This window comes from Pagrus pagrus, assembly GCF_965226575.1.
Source record: "Pagrus pagrus genome assembly, chromosome: 18".
NCBI classification, from domain to species: Eukaryota; Metazoa; Chordata; class Actinopteri; order Spariformes; family Sparidae; genus Pagrus; species Pagrus pagrus.
Window position 1 is genome coordinate 19,368,068 of NC_140202.1, and position 20,059 is coordinate 19,388,126.

The 20,059-nt window shown below is 40.8% G+C and overlaps 2 protein-coding genes and 1 gene segment (V, D, J or C); 2 read left to right on the plus strand and 1 right to left on the minus strand.

Annotated features, from left to right (window-relative positions):
- Positions 1 to 2,388: 2,388 nt before the first annotated feature.
- Positions 2,389 to 11,956, plus strand: atg9a (ATG9 autophagy related 9 homolog A). 2 transcript variants are annotated; one of them, XM_084381571.1, is made up of 20 exons: positions 2,389 to 2,556; positions 2,793 to 2,912; positions 3,895 to 4,046; positions 4,185 to 4,228; positions 4,346 to 4,410; positions 4,570 to 4,719; positions 4,961 to 5,102; positions 5,196 to 5,336; positions 5,433 to 5,553; positions 5,690 to 5,865; positions 5,956 to 6,078; positions 6,597 to 6,784; positions 7,171 to 7,324; positions 8,408 to 8,587; positions 8,721 to 8,927; positions 9,037 to 9,266; positions 9,429 to 9,546; positions 9,689 to 9,959; positions 10,193 to 10,338; positions 10,435 to 11,956. In XM_084381571.1, the coding sequence occupies exons 3-20, from the start codon at positions 3,944 to 3,946 to the stop codon at positions 10,441 to 10,443; spliced, it is 2,568 nt and encodes an 855-aa protein (XP_084237697.1). In that variant the 5' UTR covers positions 2,389 to 2,556; positions 2,793 to 2,912; positions 3,895 to 3,943; the 3' UTR covers positions 10,444 to 11,956. The 2 variants fall into 2 exon arrangements, with proteins under 2 accessions (XP_084237697.1, XP_084237696.1); XM_084381570.1 differs by having other exon boundaries at positions 2,857 to 2,912.
- A 1,854-nt stretch (positions 11,957 to 13,810) lies between these two features.
- Positions 13,811 to 16,519, minus strand: cUnh21orf58 (chromosome Un C21orf58 homolog; the record flags this gene model as incomplete). The annotated part of the gene is given in 9 exon segments (XM_084381490.1): positions 13,811 to 13,975; positions 14,093 to 14,238; positions 14,320 to 14,434; positions 14,644 to 14,826; positions 14,975 to 15,048; positions 15,389 to 15,437; positions 15,439 to 15,447; positions 15,576 to 15,621; positions 16,473 to 16,519. Coding segments are annotated over 9 exon segments (834 nt in total).
- On the plus strand, positions 16,518 to 16,936 carry LOC311274067 (Ig kappa chain V region 3547-like). The segment is given in 2 exons: positions 16,518 to 16,539; positions 16,626 to 16,936.
- Positions 16,937 to 20,059: the final 3,123 nt, after the last annotated feature.

Consider the following 20,059-nt stretch of genomic DNA (forward strand, 5'->3'; position numbering starts at 1 on the left):
CCCTGCTATCCAACCAATGGGTTGCACGGCAGCATGACAGCTCGTCTTTGGACCAAATTAGCTGTCAATGCAACCCCCCTAATTCCCGACAGACAGTGGGGTAATTTAATCAGCCGGCTATAGCCTGCAGCAGAGCAGACCTGCTTAAACACACACATGCAAACACATAGACCAGAATTATCATATCGTACAAGAACACATGGAGCAGTGGAGAAGAAAACAGATTAGCTCTAACCTAACTTTAACTTCCTTTCGTGTTGAGATCATCTGCAATTTTACCCTTTAGTCTTCCTGCACAAATGTCACTAAATAAAGTGAAATAAGATTAAATCGAGCTGTTTAGTGGAAAAGAGATATTGGTTTATGTTGAGCAGCTTTTAGTTTTAATTTATTTACTTTTATGTCCCTGTTACCGTTCTGTGTTTATCAGCTAGTGAGCTTCGTTCTGACAGATTTACTGGATTAAGATGACTGAAGCCTAATCCTAATCAGAACAGATTAAATCCCCCAGATCACTATAATTACTGGATTACACAGACTCCCCCCCTGACTCAAGACACCCCTTCACCTTTTTTAAAAAAAAATCTCTATCCACACACATAAATAAACACACACACTGTCACAAATGGTTGCATCATGAGGGGAAAAATGAAGGGAAGGAATGAGAATGACCTGCCAGGTTTGCAAATACTTGTGTGTAATGTTGCGTCTCTGTGTGGTCCGACTATCCACTTGTCTGTGTGTGAAGCAGAAACTCGCTTATTAATTCACTTCTGTCTGGGGAGAATGGTTAATGAAATCGTCATCAGTGAGTTCAATACACACACTTGCTGTAGCCTAAACACACACAAACATACACAGGGATGTGTGTTAACCTTGTAACTAATGCAGTGACACTGGGAACAAAAGCCCAGCTGTCACTCCAGAGGCTTAACAATCATATATGAATATTCATCACAGCAGAGAGCGACAGAGGGTGAGCTTTTTGTGTAAAGCAGCATCTTGGTACTGTATATTCAGCTCCCGAACCTCAAAGTCTGATGGAAACGTGAGAAAAACTGAAGGAGCTAATTAATGCTAATTTGTTTTTATGTGCAAAGTAAAAATCTAACTATTCATGTATAAAAACAATAAGTTTGCTATGCACCCTCACAGAAAACCCACACAAATTTCCCATGTTTTCCACGTGTATCCACATGTGAATACGTGTGTTTTTGCATGCAAAATTCATGTGGTTTTCGTGTGAGGGTGCATTCACCTCCTTGGGTCAAGGGACTAGTGGGGTTTTATGGTTGGGGACATGGTTTCGATTAATATTTAAAATATTTTTAAGCCAACTTTTTTTTTACTACACTGTAATTTTCCTGTTAATTTTCATCAAAGGCATTATCAAATCCAGGTAAAGTAACTATTAATGCATTTTTCATTTATTATTGGAAACTTAATTAACCAATTTATTTAAATGTTTGAATAAAGTACGGGGAATGACACATAATTTGTAAGATCATGTAGACAGTGTTGTAGAAGTACCCAAAAGTCACACTTGAATAAAAGTAAAGAAATCGTGTTAAAATGGTGCTTTGGTAAAAGTAAAAGCCACTTGTACTAGTAGCGCTTCATTAAAAGTCTTAAAGTATCTGATATTAAATGCACTTAAGTATCGGAAGTAATTTATACATACAGTATATTAAATAATTTATATAATAAATATATATTTCCATGTGGGTATACTGTATACTATGGGTTTACCGGCTATCAGCCTTGACGACTATCAGATCTGAACTTCAGCATTTTTCAGATTTTTTGTTAAAGATATGGTACTTTGGCTCTGATACAGCATGAAATCTGCAAAGTAACTAGTAACTAAAGTCACCAAAAAAATTGTAGTCAGTAAAAAGTACAATTACCTAAAAAAATTGAGTAAATGTACTTAGTTACAATCCATCACTGCATGTTGGCCTAGTCCAGTCTAATGACTCATCTTCCATTTTATACCAAGACATAAAACATACATATGAACAAGGATAGTGGCTAAATTTGAATGCTGTGTAATAGCAGCAATTGTTGCACAAACGATTATCATCAGTTTTACAGTAGACTACATGTAATACCTACATGCAGCAGCAGCATCCAGGAGGAGGCTGCACTTGCAGAATGAGAGCACCTCTGACAGCATTGTAGTGATACTAACAACGACCAGGCGGTGGTAGTAAATACCCATTTAATTACACAAACCAGAGTCTGCAGGGAGCCCGTCATGGAGGCTCACTCAGGGCGTGCGTCGCTGACTTCCCTTATCCACACACAACACTTCCTCAGAGCCCGCCTCTAGCCGCACCTGATTGGCTGCCGTTGTTACCGTCAGGGAGCTCTCTTTCCTATTGGCTAACGCCCCCCGCCGCTCAGCTGTGACGGACGCCACAGTGCTTTAGCTGTTTCGAAAATGAAACTGGCGTCGAGGAGGGAGGTGAAAGAAAACGAAAACAAGACGGCGAACAGATAAAAAAAATCCCCTCGCATTCACCTTGATAAGCTGGCGGAGCGGGAGACCCGGAGGTAAGGAGCTTGTGCGGGATTGAGAGGTGGCATATTTTCCTGTGAGCGAGGCAGGCCTGTGCTGTCAACGCACGACAACAACAACACCTGGACCAGTCCTCCTGTGGTGTCTTCGTATTTTAATGTGTCTCTGCTGGATACGTGAACCGCTTCAGACAGCTATTTCTCTTGCGTTCTGTGTCCTGTGCTTTACCCCAATAGGAATATGGTATAAAGCCCTGTCCTGTCTGTTACAGTCCTCCTACGTTAGACTGAAGAGGACAGCTCTAAGGGAAATGTCTCTCTTCCCTTTTTTTACAGCTGGGAATGTTGAGTCAACACAACAGCTGGATAGGACTTACTGTACTGCAATGGAGGTAAGCATAGTGTGTCTGTATCTGATGTAAACCACACCAGAACCTTGCTTTTCAGAGGAAACTACATAAAGCAGGACCCCTTGTTTGTGTTGTAATGGCTGGGGTGTAAGGACACCACAAACCATTATGTTATCACATGTATTAAGTATTTTGCATCTTATTAAGTCATTTCCATTGTGCTTTCTTGCTGTTTTTTTGACATATTTTCTTTGTATATGTTACATGTAATCCATACCATGTAGGCATGGTCTCTTCAGGAGCTCCTGTTGATATTATAACCTACAAAGCTCCTGCTATAACTAAGTAGACAGCTTTTGAGACAGACAGTTACCTATATAGGAGGTTTGAGTTTCGGTCTAACTGACTGGAGCGGATGCAACATGAAGGGGCTACACCACAAGTTATACATGCACACTACTAGACACGCATTTAATCTGTGCAACAGGAAATGTGTGAACATTGCCTTTGAATATCTCCGTCGGTTACAAACACACATTTGCCATGCAAGTTTTGCAGTGTTAAAAATCACTAACGCGTCATCACCAGTGATTGTCTAGCTAACTCTGGTACAATTACTTTCATTTATGTGCTGTCCCTGTGCAAAAAGCAAACAAAAATATAATAAAATAAAAAAATAAAGAGACTGCCCTTTAAACAGGGAGTCTATATTTGAATCCCTTTGTCAGCAAGATCCAGCTCCAGGGTTGCTGCTCTGTCGCTTATGGTGACCTTTGACCTTCCCTCAGAAGAATAAAGTAAAGTTGAATATTTGCCTTCCAAATCAAGGCTCGTGTCGGTGGTAAGGCTTCAATGGAAGCTGTAACTTGTCCACCATGTTTCCAAAATGGGTGTGTACCCGTCATAATGAGTTGATTATTAACCACGATGTGTCATCTTGTCATGTTTTCCTTTTATAGCACTGATCTCTTCCCTTCTATTCTTCTTCCTCTTTCCTTCCCCTCTTCTCTCCCTGCCGCTCCAGTCTGTAGCAGTGGGCTCAGCTTCTTGGTGAGACTGAAGCTGATGTCACCATGGCGCACTTTGACACAGAGTACCAGCGCCTGGAGGCGTCCTACAGTGACTCTCCCCCTGGAGAGGAAAACCTGCTGATGCATGTGCCTGAAGGAGCCAAATGTATGTATGACACACATACCCAAATCAAAACAAATCCCGAACTTATCAGACATGCAGATTCACACCTTCCTCTTTTGCATTGGTAATGATGCCCACTGTAATAACACCATTGCTGATTTTGTGATCAATCTTTTGCAGCCCAATGGCACCACATAGAAAACCTGGACCTGTTTTTCCAGAGGATATCCTTTTTTAAATGGTTTTGGCATATGTTCTAATGTTCTGATGATCTGTACTGTACTTTTACATAAAAAGGATTGCTGTAAGATACATTTACAATAGTCCTTAACGTCCCTCACGTTTATAATCTGCACCAGAAGAATGGATTCACGTGTATGCTGCTGGGAGAGATCTTCGAGCTGGTGTATGTATCCTATCCACCAGATATGATGTTTATGAAGGCATGTTGTGCCTCTCTGTAGGAGTCTTGTTTTGATGTGCCCTGTAAGTAAGTTTCTCTTTCTCCTCTGCCTCCTCCTCCACCTCCTCCTCCTCTTCCTCCTCCTTTTCATTCCCCATGCAGTCAGCTGCTGTTTGTGGTTGGCTTCACGGTCTTCCTCGCAAACTGTGTGGACTACGACATACTCTTTGCCAACAAGTTTGTAAATCACACTGATTCATCTAAAGTCACCTTGCCTGATGCCTTCCTCACAGTGGACGTGTGCAGTGCCCGGTGAGTGTCAAACATTCAAGCAGACTTCCTACGTTTGTGCGCAATGTAAATGATCACATGAAACTGATATTTGACTCTTTATTCCATCCTTGTTAATCTCCCAGACAGAAATATGATATGTGATACAAGAATCTCAGAATAGGATGAAAGTAGAAAAGATGCAATCACTTCCAAATCCTTCCAAATAAAGTCTGTTGTTATTGATCATCATCTTTAAATCATCAATCATTTTCTCCCACAGTATCAGAGACAATGCATTTGTGATCTTCGTGCTGATTATCTCTGGGGTGTTTTGGCTTCACCGCCTTGTCAAATTCATCTACAACGTCTGCTGCTACTGGGAGATCCGATCCTTCTACATCAACGCGCTCAAGATGACCATGGTGAGACATATATTAGATATTGAAGATTTGTGTTGTATTCCTTAGAATGAGTGATTGTGTGCACTAACCTCAACTGTGCTTTTTTCCTTTCAGTCAGAACTCCCCTATGCAACATGGCAGGAGGTTCAGGCCAGGATAGTGGAGATCCAGAAGGAGCACCAGATCTGCATCCATAAGAAAGAGCTGACAGAGCTCGACATCTACCACCGCATCCTCCGCTTTAAAAATTACATGGTACACTGTTTGTTTGCTGAACTATTCTTGTCTGACTCTGCTACTTGCAAACACAATGCAGCAGCCTACCAAAGCTTTCTTCCTGTGCATCTCTAGGTTGCAATGGTGAATAAATCACTCCTTCCCGTGCGATTTCGACCCCCTGTCCTCGGAGAGTGTGTGTTCTACACCCGCGGACTCAAATATAACTTTGAGCTCATCTTTTTTTGGGGGCCAGGTGTGTCAATGTTCGGTGTGCTTTATAGACTGTATGAAATTAGCTAACTCAAATATTTGCCCGTTTGTCAAGGTTTAGGATTACAAAGGAGCCCTCTTTTGACCTCCCTTGTTGTTTTTGCCTGGTTGCTCTGTAGGCTCTCTGTTTGAGAACGAGTGGAGCCTGAAACCAGAGTACAAGAGAGGAGGTAACAGGCTTGAGCTGGCAGACAGGCTTGCATCCCGTATTCTGTGGATTGGTATCGCCAATCTGCTGCTGTGCCCAGTCATCCTGGTGTGGCAGATTCTCTACGCCTTTTTTAGTTACACAGAGGTAAGTGGTTTACATGCACATGCAAACTTTATGCAATTTCCTTTTTCATTTGCTGCTCTAGATCATAGTTTGTTGTGTGTGTGTGATCAGGTGATCAAGCGAGAGCCTGGTTCTCTGGGAGCGAGATGCTGGTCTCTGTATGGCCGATGTTACCTGCGTCACTTCAATGAGCTGGACCACGAGCTCATGTCACGCCTCAGCAAAGGCTACAAGGTCAGTCAAACATTTGATGCTCTCAAGTTTCTTGTAACACTGACCGATGAAACAGCATTTCGAGAGTATCTAGCTTTCATATCATGACGTATTTCTGAGTAAAACAGGGTTCGGCAGACGGGACACAAGGTTGGGAGGAATTTGATTTGATGATGGATAAATTCTAGCTTGTAATCACAGTATTTTGGGAAAAAGGACTAATGAATCTTAGCTCTGTGTCGCTAAAAGTTGAAGACGTGTTGATTTGTGGATGTCATGATATTATTGATTGATATTGTTTGGTTCAAGCCTACATAAGCAGATGTCATATTTTGTTTTACAGGAAGAAAACAAAAACACATTTTTCACTTCATCTTGACTATAGCTAGAAAGAATATGCCTGACAGTGCAGACGATTTTGTATTAATATCCTGCTAAAAATGCTTATACTGGTTCCTCTCATCCGTTGCCCGCAGAGTTAATAATTAAGTCTACCTATTCCTTTCTCTCTTCCCCTTCCTTTTTCCTGTTTCGCTCAGGCTGCATCCAAGTATATGAACTGTTTCCTCTCACCGCTCCTGACTGTGGTCGCCAAAAACGTTGCGTTTTTTGCCGGGTCTCTTCTGGCTGTCCTAATCGCCCTGACAATCTATGACGAGGATGTTCTCGCAGTGGAACATGTTCTCTCATCGATCACCCTGCTTGGAGTGTGTATCACAGTCTGCAGGTAGGGATAAGTGTCACGCAGTTGATATGTCTGCTTGTCTCATCTTTAATTGTTTCAATACTAATATGATATGAAATGGCAAACATGAGATACAGATTTAAAACATGAATAACTGACACAAATCTTCAGCTACATGGAACTTAAGTGCTTTTAACCACCGTGAGCCATTTCTCTTTTGCCCTTTTGAAGCTACCCTGAGTAGTAATCCCTTTAATGCTCTCCGGCAGCTTATTCTGCTGTATGACTGCTGAGTTTAAGAGGGATTCCTTCCTTAAGTAGCTCTAGACTATTTGACGTCTATTAATAGCTCTCAATTATGATAATTAGATATTTCACAAATATTTTCATTTGATTTTGGATCTGTTTTCCACCACCTCTCTCTTCAGATCATTTATTCCTGATAAGAACATGGTGTTTTGTCCTGAGCAGCTGCTACGGGTTATCCTGGCTCATATCCATTACATGCCTGACCACTGGCAGGGCAATGCACATAGATATGAGACTCGTGACCAGTTCTCCCAGCTCTTCCAGTACAAAGCAGTGAGTATGAATTCTGAACTAGGAATAAATATCAAGACTCTGGATAATTACAAGGGAATTAACTTGTCAAATCTATCTTGTATAGGCATTTTCTATTGTAGACATTTTACCATGAAATCTTGGGTGTAATTAATTAGCATTTATGATGACTGTATTCCATTTATATATGCCAATTTAAGGGCACCGATAAGTGTGCCGGCTGTCTCGTGGGCATGGCTTTCTGGGACAGTTATAAATGCATTTAAGCCATCATCATTCATGCGTATTAATTACACCTTTCCTGCTTCCATTATGACGACTCAAAGTGCCTGCTGTGAAAAACACCTATAGTCACTTTGTAAAATCCTCTCTGAACATTTATTTGCTGCACATAGCTTTTTTCTCAGAACCAGACAAGTAAAACCACTGATTTCAGCTGTTGCCTATCAAACAGATTCACAGAAGCTGTAGGGGTGGTGTAGTTTTAGTGCCATGCCAAGAACCTTCTTGTTGGTACTTGTTAAAGAGACGGTTCAGCCCCAAATCAAAAATACATATTGTGCCTCTTACCCGTAGTGCTATTTATCTATCTAGATTGTTTTAGTGTGAGTTTTGGAGATATCGTCCGTAGAGATGTCTGCCTTCTTTCGGATTATGGTGCCCAAAGCACAGTATCACTCTGCAGAAGGAAGCATGCATCCACTCATGGACAAGAGGCTTGTGCTAGTGACAGCGTGGGATGTAAACATTACGTCTTCCTCAGTTGAGCTGTAACGATAGCTAGCTTGGTTAGCTAGCTAGCCATGATCTGATCCATACTTCCTTCTGCTTGGTGATGCAGTTGCGGGGTGTAGTTCACTAGAAATAAAATAGTTAGTACATGGAAACAATCTAAATAGATAAATGAAAAATGTGAAATTTTGATTTTGGGGTAAACTGTTGCTATAAGTATCTACATTCCCAGTTGGTGGCATTTTGAAGATTTCAAACTAAATGAATTGACCAGGTTTCAACACATGAATCAGAGGTTCAATATACAGTTTGATGTGCTTGCTGAACCCTGTACTGTTCAGTTTTAACCTTTCTCCTCTGTTTCCTTTCCAGGTGTTTATTCTAGAGGAGCTGATAAGTCCAGTTGTGACTCCCATCATCCTGATCTTCAGTCTGAGAAGGAAGTCTCTGGAGATCATTGATTTCTTCAGGAACTTCACTGTGGAGGTGGTCGGGGTTGGAGATACTTGCTCCTTTGCCCAAATGGACATCAGGCAGCATGGACACCCTGCGGTGAGGAACTGCCACTTTAAATTTAGCCACACAGACATAAAAAGATGTAGACACCCTTGAAAATATTTGAATTATGTAGTTGTATATATCTGTGGGCGTATGTTTCGGTTGACTCTCTCCCCTTCGTCTGTAGTGGATGTCAGAGGGGAAGACAGAGGCGTCTATCTACCAACAGGCAGAGGATGGGAAGACAGAGTTATCCCTGATGCACTTTGCCATCACCAACCCTCAGTGGCAGCCTCCTCAGGAGACCACACACTTCATCAGCCAGCTGAAAGAACGAGTTCACAGAGAAGCTACAGGGGCTCCTTCAGATCCACTCTCACTCTCTGAGTCTGAGGTACAGTGGTAAACAAACATCTGTGCTCAAGTATCACAGTGGTCTTCAGTTAAATCTTCAGAGGTAAAACTTATTTACACTTGTCTCTTGCCTTTTTTTTCTTATGTAGCCAAGGAGCCTCATTGCAAACCTCTTAGGTCCCTCTACACTGACCTCCGTACATTTCGGCAGGGACAGCTCTTTGACCAATCATGCAGCAGCTGGCATAAGCGACGGGGCGTCTGCCTTACGCTCGCTTTCCCCAGTCAGCAGCAGTCTTCACCTGAGAGGCAGTTTGAGTGCAGCTCACAGGTCTGCTGGCCACACTTCAGCCATGAGCAAAGGAATGGCAGGCTCGGGGTAGGAAAATTCACCCTCTGTGTTTTACCTCAACTCCCTCGCAGGCTGCATCTTTATGTCCATTTGCAAAGTACTCTAGGGTACTTTGTTGTAAGAGCTAAATTCAGTACTCCTTTCTCTATCCCATCCTTTTCATGTCCTCATTTTCTCCACACTCTGTAGGACTGATGCCCGGACTGTGAGCTCAGGCAGCAGTGCATGGGAGGGTCAACTAACCAGTTTGGTCCTGTCAGAGTATGCCTCCACTGAGATGAGCATCCATGCACTCTACATGCATGAGGTAACTGTGTGGTAGCAGAAAGGGAGGATATCTGCACGAGTCACAAACTGAATGAAGCACAGTGTGTTCCAACATTTTTCTTCTGTTTCTGAATATCTTAGAGATCCTCACCCGTTCCTTCTCCTCGTTTCCCCCCTTGTAGCTACACAAGCAGCAGTCTCGCGGCGAGCTCTCCCGTCACACGTGGCACAGGCAGGAGAGTGACGAAAGCAGTGACAGCGTCCCCGATGAAGTCAGGAGCGAACCCAACCCTCACTCCAGAAATTTCCCACGCTCACACACTTTCCCCACAACAGTTGCCAGTCCCAGTGCCATTCCCACTTCAGCTTCTGCTTCTGCCACCAGCAGTACCACTCTTGGCCAGGTGGGGGCATCCTCACAGAGCAGCATCCAGCGGCGCTTTAGTGGATCAGGTACCTGTTTTTTTGATGATCTCTGACTCCATGCTTTACACATCATGCATTTGAATTGAATGTTACTTAATGATCCAGTCACCAGCTAACTCTACCACAGTTAATCTCACACTGGTTTAGGTATAATAAGAGATTTCTCAAGTATTTCATTAAATCAACTGAGGATAATTTACAGCGGCAGTTCAGTATTCATTTTTGACTCCTCAACCACACTTTATATCTCTGTTTTCCAGACTCTTTTGGAGCTGGGGGGAAAGCAGTGAGGTCGGCCCGCGTGCCAATGGGAGGCTGGGCAGAGGACGGTCAGGCAGCACCACGACACCATGACCCACTACCAGAGGAGAGCTCGGAGGATGAAATGCCTCCTCACATCCACAAGGTGAATGCTGTGCGTGTGTGGTTGGAATGGCTTTGTTAATTTGCCCATGTGTGCTGAAAATAAATGTACATTTTTGTTCTCATTTTCTTACTTAAGGTTACATAACCAACCCAGCTGAATAAGTGTCAGCGCCCCATCCTCCACACATCATCATTCATGACCAGACTTTTGTCCAGGACTGACCACAGATGAAGACGGATATGTGCAGTCCCTATAAACACTTAACTTGTGGAATCATCTGGACTGGTCGATGACTGATGCCATCATCAACTTCATCAAAGATACTATACGCCTAAACAGGCAAACAGGGTATATATCTGGATTTGTGTATCAAAAGAGGACCTATAGGATCAAGTTATTTCTAATAGCCACTGACACCATCAGAATACACTACAGTCTTGTTTTTAATATCAAAAGATTGCATAATGAAAGTGCATGTGTTGCTGTGATGTTGTAGAACAATGGGAGCATTCTTGGCACTTTGTCACTGTAAAAAAAAACAATGAAACAGTTTGCCCAAAAATACGTGATCACAATAATCCTTATTGTGCTATTTATTTGCACTATTAAAAAGTGCAATTTGAAGAATGTATGGCATCTCTCACCAAAATGTGTTCAGAAAGACACTGGTAACACACTGACTTTCATTATGTGTATCTCCTCTGTTAGCAGGAGGCTATGTATCCTACCCTGTGCTCTGTATTTCAGCTTGCATCCTTCCTCTTAGCAAAACATAGAAGGGCCTCAAATTGTATCAAACTCACCATTCAACGGTATCGCTTGACGGTTTTTAATAATATAATTTACTCTTCATATTTTAGATTTTTCACGTGAACTTCTAAATCTAAAATCTAAAATGTACGTCTGACTCTTTGCGCAGGTAGACGCTTGTTAACAGATAATTGTACGGCGTATCCTGGTAGTCTGCACACACACGCGTACCGTGTAAATAAATGTTATCAGGATTTTTCACGGCAAACATCCAGAAAATTAAATTAATCAAATTTAATTACAAGGGCCAAGATTTTCTGATGTGTAACCAGAGATGCTGTTTGCAAGCAAATATTAATCTTGTCTTTATTGTTTACCAGTCATTTTTTTTGTCAGCAGGGTGCAACAAACACACAAGGCTGTTTTTAAGCATGTTATATTGACTTCTGTGCCATACAAAAAGCCCTCAAGCACAAGTGCATGATCATCATCCATACACGTCTTCTAAAGAGTTGTAATTTATCCTGCATAGTGACCATCGTCTACTTCTGCTCAACCACAGCATGACTCTCCTGTTCCCTGTCACCAAGCCTCAATTCTTTAAGAGAAGAATAATGCACTTTAATTATCTGGTAACGCAGAGGGTGTCACTTGTTTGTATGTTTTCATATAAATAAATTGTAATTATTTTATTTATCAAAAGGGACGTGCCATGATGATTGAAAGCTATGAATCAAGGTTGTGTTTTCTGTTGTGGACTGATAATATGGTTCAGGATGCAGTGATTCAGTGCGGTAACGTAAGTTTAAGTGACCATCGTTGGGTTTTAATGTTGTTGTGTATTATAGATCTTGTAAAATACCATTTTGTACAGCTGTAAATTCATCCATTAAAGACAAGGCAATGATTTTGTGTGTAGACTCTACGGACTAACATGACAAAATGACATGGATAGTGACTTGGCAAACTTTATACCATGGTCTGGGTTAATACCCTGTTCTGATTGGCTGCAGGGTGTAAATTAATTCATGATAAACAGAAAGTGTAAAAAGTACCCAAAAGTCATACTTGAGTAAAAGTAAAGATATTGTGTTAAAATATTACTTTGGTGAAAGTGAAAGTAACCCATAGGCATAGTACTCGAGTAGAAGTCTTAAAGTATCTGATATTAAATGTACTTAAGCATAAAAAAAATAAGTAAAAGGTAAATTATACATATATTTACATGTATGCATATACTTTTTAATCTGATTGCCCAAAAAATCTACAATCAACATAATCCACGAAGTAGCTAGTTACTAAAGCAATCAAAACATTGTTGTGAGTTAAAAGTTCAATAACTGTTTCCAAAATGTAGTGAAAGGGAAGTACATTATAGCAGAAAATGGAAAGTACAAGTGCCTCAAAATTTCACTTGAGTACAGTACTTGAGTAAATGTAATTAGTTACATCCCTCCACCTCTACACGTCCAAAACTACTAAGCAGTTCAAGTGAAACTGTCTGTTAAATTAAAAGATAAATGAATATCTTATTTACAAGTGTGGTACTACAATGCATCATCTTCTGAACACCACAAGGTGGCGCCTGTAACATACAAGCTGCTTAAGAAACAGCCTGTACTGTCCCTGTAAATGTATGGATACCACACTCTATTTAGGTCGACACTTCAGGATGTTTTTGTTTTGAGGCTGCTCTCTATATTTTATGTTTTTACTGTCGAGCGTATCTAAGGTTATTTACCTTCAATACTGAGCGTGGATGGCTACAGGAGCAGGGCCCGGATAGCTCAGTCGGTAGAGCATCAGACTTTTAATCTGAGGGTCCAGGGTTCAAGTCCCTGTTCGGGCGTCAGTTTTTTTCCCCCCCCTTCGTCCGCAGCCACCTGTGTTTATTGAAACTTTCAATTACACTGTTTGCCCATCGATTTTTACAAACTATATAACTTCATAATTTCATCTAAATCTGGTCACTGCAATATCCAGTTGGCATAGTACAAACAGTACACATTACAGTACTGAGCATTAAGCAATCAAAACAATATGATGAAACAAAAACTGAATAAGGTCAACATATATATAGTTATGTCAATATCCAAGGCTTGTTTGTTTTTTTATAAATGTACTGTTTTCATACAGTTTGTTAACTTTATTATTTCTGAAGGTTAAAAACAGTATAATCTGGCATTAATAAATCTACATCTGTGAATAATTGCTCAGAATCATTATTCCTTTATTGGTCCCGTAGACGGGGAAATGTGTGCGTCACAGCAGCCAAAGTACAGCTATATATAACAATAAACAATAATAATAGTAAAAAATAAACAATATAATAAAAGCCATAAAATGACAATGAGGTTAATGTACCTCAAGTGGTGTATCAGGTGTTCCACAAGGACTTCTGAGTTGACCCACTAGGGAGTTTATGACTAGTAGTGAGTTTATAAAAGGTGAAATTAAAGTTTGATGTACAGTAGTGAACCCACATGTTTATGTCTGTCTGCCATTCACGCATAATATACAAAGATAAGCAACTTTTCTAACTGATTCATTTTACAAGTTGTAGTTCTTGTTTCTTGGTTCTCAGAAGGCAATCTTAGTCCTGTACATACACACGATACAGACACAAAACAAATGCATTTGATCATGAAAAAAGATAATAATAATAATGATAATTGTCTATTTGCATATAGTATTAGCAGATAAAGAACACATGCTGTTAGTGAACCTTACGTATTGAGTTGTGGGAGTGTAAAAGGGGCTGTTACATGGTGTATGTAGGGTAGTTGTCCCCCTGCCTGTCCTGCTGGGACAGATTGCACCCCTGGTAGCCATGTAGGGTGGCTGATGATGGGAGGCAGCTGTTGTGCTGCAGGGTTCGAACCATAGTGATGATGATGATGGACAGCAGTTCCCCTTGGTTTGACATCTGGCCTCACAAAAATAGGGTAACCTTCCTGGAAATACAGATTTGGTACTTTTGTGTGTCAGAGCTGCGACCTTTTGCTCTATCTTTACAAGTCAGATAGTGTGTGCTTGTGTGTACCTGCCCAAGATATGCCGTTGGAGGCGCACAGTGACTGGGCCCTCCAGGTGGTGACAGGCCCAAGGGAGGCATGGCTTTCAGCATCATATTTTGCATTATGATTTGGTGCATCTGGGCATTTTGCATCAGCATCATTTCTACCATGTCTACACATAAAAAATACACATACAAACATATGAATAAAAGGAGATAAGAATTAAGATATCTCTCTATTTGTGGTCGCATACCCTCTTTGATGCTGCCTGAGCGTGGTGCTGGGTAGGGCTGAGGTGGAGGAATCTGAGTAATCAGCGGCTGCTGCTGTGGCAGCTGTTGGATGATGGTGGTGGGCTGTTGGGGTAGCTGCAGAGGCACAGAAAGAAAGTCGGGGGAATAATGGCTTTGTTTGCATTGTGTAATTTTAACTGTCCTTACACTATTGAACTTGAATTAAAAGTTGGTCTTGATCGTGGAATAAATACCGAAACAAAATAGATGTGCAATAATTAAAGAAAAGAAGGGGATCTGGAGAAGGAAACGAAGAAGTGTGAGCAAGTGTAAGTGTGTCTCACAGTCTGTTGGATGATGCGTGGAGGCTCAGGTGGAGGAGGGGGCAAGGAAGGCAGAACGGGGGTCGGCTGGTAGAATGGAAGTGGTGGAGGCGGCTGAGGGGCCATAAAGAAATGCGACTTGTCCTGTTTTCGTGACCCTCCCCAGGTGTGAGGTCTCTGGAGGTCCTCTAGCATGTGCTGCTCCTGCACGGAGGACAACAAACACAAACAAAACACAAGCCCTGACAACGACATACAGCAGGATATTGGGAATGTCCCTTCTCTTTAAGTCTTTATACTTATAAATTATATTGATAGAAATGTATATGTAATGTGTTAAAGATGTACAAACCCTGAGTCTTCGCAGTAGGTCCTGCTTTCGCCTCAGGGCACGGTGCAGCTGATCAAACTGTCCATCATAACTCCCTGACCAGACAAAATCATGTTTATAGAAGCAACTCCCATTTTTTGTTCATCATGTCTGCTTCATCTAATTCCTCCAATATCATGTTTTGAATTACATAAAATTCCTTACGCCTTTTTTTTTTATCAGCTCCCAATACTAAGTGCTCAATTTCATAACCATTTACAACCAGGTTAAGCTGACAACAATGTGCATGTAAAGTATGCTATCTTATATTATTCATAATCATTCCTATTATTAGCTAAATGTCTAATAAGAGTGTAAATGATTCTGTCTACAGGTTAAGTTCATATTTTCCACATTTTCCACAATTCCTCATCACAAAAAACTCTGTTATCTTACTTGCAGACTGGGCAGACTCTGCTCTGTCGTCCATGTTGTGCCTTTTGTTCTTCCAGCCTCTAGAAAGATAGACTTTAATGTAAAATCCTCAGGTTAAGTAGAAAAAAAGAATGCAGAACTATTTAGTAAATGAAGTTCAAGTAATATGTTTCCACATGAACAAATTGTACACCAGCCTCTCACCTACTTTCTCCAGCAGCTTGAGTCTTGTCATCTGATCAACCACAGAACTGCTATGTTAAGATCGCATGAATCAGCATTAATGTTACATTTTGTGTTTGCCGGAATGAACATAAGTGGTTGAAATAGACATAAACATACAAACAGTCATGCAAATACATAGTTTAATTATCATGATTACCTGAATTCTTGGCATTTGGAGTCACACAGTTAGACTTTGTGTTCACCTGTGAAGCCAGACAGTGGTTGCCATGAGACACAGAAACACTGGGACCTAACCATGATGCACAACTACTTGTTTTCTATGGCTTGAGACAGAGGAGAGAGTCGGACTATCAATTCACATGAAATTATCTTACCAAATTGTTCAGATACCATTTTCTTCTGACTTGTAATTGTTTTTTTTAATAAGTTAAAGCTTAAGAATGTGACCACAGGCCAAGATCTTAAGCTTTGACTTGATTTTATTTGCATTATCCTGAGAACAACAACTGGATCTGGATGCTATGAATGACATAAAGACTACATTACACTACATTACGTTACATTAAAAAAAGAAATTCAAAATCATTTTATAATTGTCATTTCATAGTGAGTTCAGTGTTGATCCAGTCTGCCACCAGGGGGTGATATAGAACTGTTACTCCGCACAAAGTCATGTGAGATTATGAAGAGGTCAAAAGGTGACGAGAAAAAAACTAAATGAGAGCATAGTCAAAATTTTGAACGGCTGAATAATCCTCAACATGGGGAACTGTCATCCCACTGCTGCTTTTTCTGTTTCACATGGACAGGTGTGAGTTTGCCTTCTTGAAAGTCGTTTGCATGATTTTAATGCACCGCTGCACCCAAGAGTTTAAAATCTTATGTCACAGAGAAGTCTGAACTGTTTTCATGCACTCACACTGAAAACTGCATCAGCATGATGTCGCCAATAACTCTGATTGTCATGTTGGGTTTTCTGAGTCAGGGTGAGAGATTTTGAAAATGTTTGATGCCAATCCAGTCAGTTCTCTCCACATTTACTTTTGTTTAACTTTGTCATTTCTCATTTCAGAGTCTTCTGCCAACAAGTTTCTGACTCAGGCTGACAAATCCAAGTCTGTTAGTCTCGGAGGGACTGTGACCATCAGCGCCACAGGGAGTTCAGATATTGGTGCTGATCTCAGTTGGTTCCTTCAGAAACCTGGACAGGCTCCCAAACTCCTGATGTACTGGGCATCAACTCGCTTCTCTGGAACTCCGTCTCGATTCAGTGGCAGTAGTTCTGGTTCTGACTACACTCTGACCATCAGTGGAGTTCAGGCTGAAGATGTTGGAGATTACTACTGTCTGGGCTTACATAGTGGAAATGTGTTCACACAGTGATTCAGAGCCGTACAAAAACCTCCTTCAGTTTGACTGAAGTGAAAACGGCCTGCTGCAGGTGCAGAGGGTTGGTGAGGAGACTGTGATGAGGAGAACTGGTCCAGTGAACACAAGAGTCATCAAGCAGAACCACAATGAATCTAAATAAAACTGAAACAGCCTCAGACATTTTTCCATACACAGTTTTAAACTTCAGTCCATTTCAGTGAATTCAATATTTTTGTCAGTAAACTGGGAAATTGAAGTTATTGTTGGACTTTAACCACTGATATAAAAAGAAATTACATATAACAGTGTCTCTGTTAATAGCTGCACTAAACAGTCTAAAACTAAAACAGTCCAAAGCAGGAACAATTATTACAGATTATTATTATTGTATTAACTAAAATGACTTAATGTTCAAAATGTTAGATTTTATATTCAGATGTCACAAACTACAACCATCTCCTGTTCTTTCATGTTTATAACATCAGTTATGATGCTGAGATGATCAAGAATATATTTTTCATGATGAATATATAACAAAAGAAAAACAAAGACACTGACTCTTTATAATCCACCATTTTATTAAATGATGAGTTAATGTTCAAAGTTTCTCTTTGAGATAATCTGATGATATTCAGCAGAAGTTGAAAGTAAAGAATATAAAGAAGAATATGCAGAAGATCAGTATTAGACAGCAACATGCAGACTGAAACACTGAGCAGAGAGCTGTGAAACCTGCAGAAACATGTGAACAGAGGAGATCTGTAGCTTCATCAAGATCTCTATCAAAGCAGCAGCATCATCTCCAGACAGGAAGTGTTGCTGAAGCTCTACTCTGAGCAGCGCTCAGGCTCCAGGCTTTGAGTGACAGGGCTCTGTCCATTCAGACTGGCCTCACAGCTCACTGAGCCCGCCTTCCTCCACTGGTCTGCAGAGAGGCTCAGGGTGCTGCTCCAGCCGTAGTGGCCGTCCGTCCCCAGGACCTCCGAGCTGTGTGACACCCCTGAGGAGCTGCTGCTGCCCCCCACCTTCCAGCCCAGCCTCCAGGTGGACGGGAAGCCCCCGCTGGACAGACACACCAGTGTGGCACTGCCCTGCTGCAGCTCCTCTCTGGAGGGGGGGAGGACGGTCAGGGTGGGCCGCACCACACCCACTGGAGGAGAGAGAGGGGGGAGGAGAGGGGGAGAGAAGACAAAGTCATGAGAGTGAATGCTCGGTAATAAAGACACATGACAAACTGCCCATTTCTTATATTTGATCAGATCAAACAGAATAAGTTGTGCTGCTGTTGCTCTCATAAATCCCTCAGTATCAGACCATCAGACACATGATTCAAGTGGAAATGCAACTCAAAAGCTTCACTGATGATGATTATTGACGACATCTTCATGTGTGTTTCATAATGTGTGTCAGTGAATAACTCATCCCTGTGATGATTTTCTTCCGTTGAAGCTGACAGAGCTGAAACACTCGTGAACACAGTTCAAACCTTTGTCATCTGTCTCTTTCACTTCCTTTTAACCACATGTAGAATGAATGAAGCGTGAACACAAAGATGAGCTGCATTTACTGATAAAATACTGTTTGTGTTTAAAATCAGCTTTTTACATCTAAACGCTGTTGAAATGTTCAGATTAAAAACATTGCAATAAAATATAACTATTGAAGTTGTGTGTTTTGAGCATTAGAGGTTTTACTTTAAGGTTGATATTAAAGAATTTTAAGCAAAGAACAATTCAAAGTGATCATAAAGAACAGAAAATTAGAAAAGAGTTATTTTGTGCCTCTTAAAATTAAATGTTAAGCAATTACAGTTTCCTCTCAGATTGATCACCTTCTTAAAATAATAATAATTATTAACAACATACAAACACTGAACTTGATCAGAATCTCAATCAATAGTTGTTCAATAGTTGTTATATTTGCCATTTGTTGTATAAAATAAAAATCTCTGGTACTTACAGTCAACGATGAGTTTGGTTCCTCCACCAAAAGTCCACCACAGTGATACAAACTCATTAAGTGGCCGTACAAAAACCTCCTGCACTGTGAACAAGCATCTATCCACTGAAAACACTCTCTGCTTTTTATAATAAACACAAAAATATTGATATTTCTTGAATCTATAAAGATTTTCCAACGTTATGGATTGAAAATATTGAATGAATACGAATGATTTCTTTCATTTTGCTTGACTTTTCTACTCCTGACAGAGAAACGATCACAGTCTCCTTGTAACAAAGTCATTTTTTCACAATTTTATATAAATTTATACATGCTTAAATGAACATGATGCTTTTTTAATAATCATCATTTACTGATAACTCATATTAAACAGAAATTAAATATATTATATGTCTACTTTAAGACAAACAGACACATCATACCAACCACAGTGGACACAAACTCATCCTTAAATCCTCAACTGCACTTCTAATATAAATATTTTCCTCTGTTCCATTAAGATCATAGATGGTGTAAATCCAAGAAGTATTTCTCCTGATTTTGTGTCCCACGCTGCCTTCAGTGTGTTGAGAGCAGAGAAATGATTTCCATAGAGAGGAGGCTTTGCATGGTCAGCTGATCCTCCAGTAAACTGAGAAGGTTTATAGTCCTGTGAGTTCAACACTGCAGGACTCAGATCTGTCAGTCAACACAGCAGAAAGCACAAGCACCATGACTCTCATCACCATCCTCATCTGGACGCTGGCCTGCTGCTGTTTTACAGGTTGGTTCACTCAGCAACATTTCAGACATGATGTGCTGCCTTTTCTCTCATTTATTTCTGCTGATAAATTAATGATTTGTTTTTGTGTGCAGGATGCAGCGGTCAGGTGACTGTGACTCAGCCTGCAGTAGTGACATTTACTCCAGGATCCACTGTCACTCTCACCTGTAACAGCAACCCAGCTATTACCAGAGACAGTGATGGTGATGATTGGATCTTCTGGTATCAACATAAATCTGGACAGCCTCCAAAGCTCCTAATAAAATATGCGAAAACGCGTGTATCAGGAACACCAGCTCGGTTTAGTGGCAGTGGAAGAAGCTCTGACTTCACTTTGACCATCAGTGGAGTTCAGACTGAAGATGCAGCAGTTTATTACTGTCAGAGTCTCCATCAAATCAGCAGTGCTT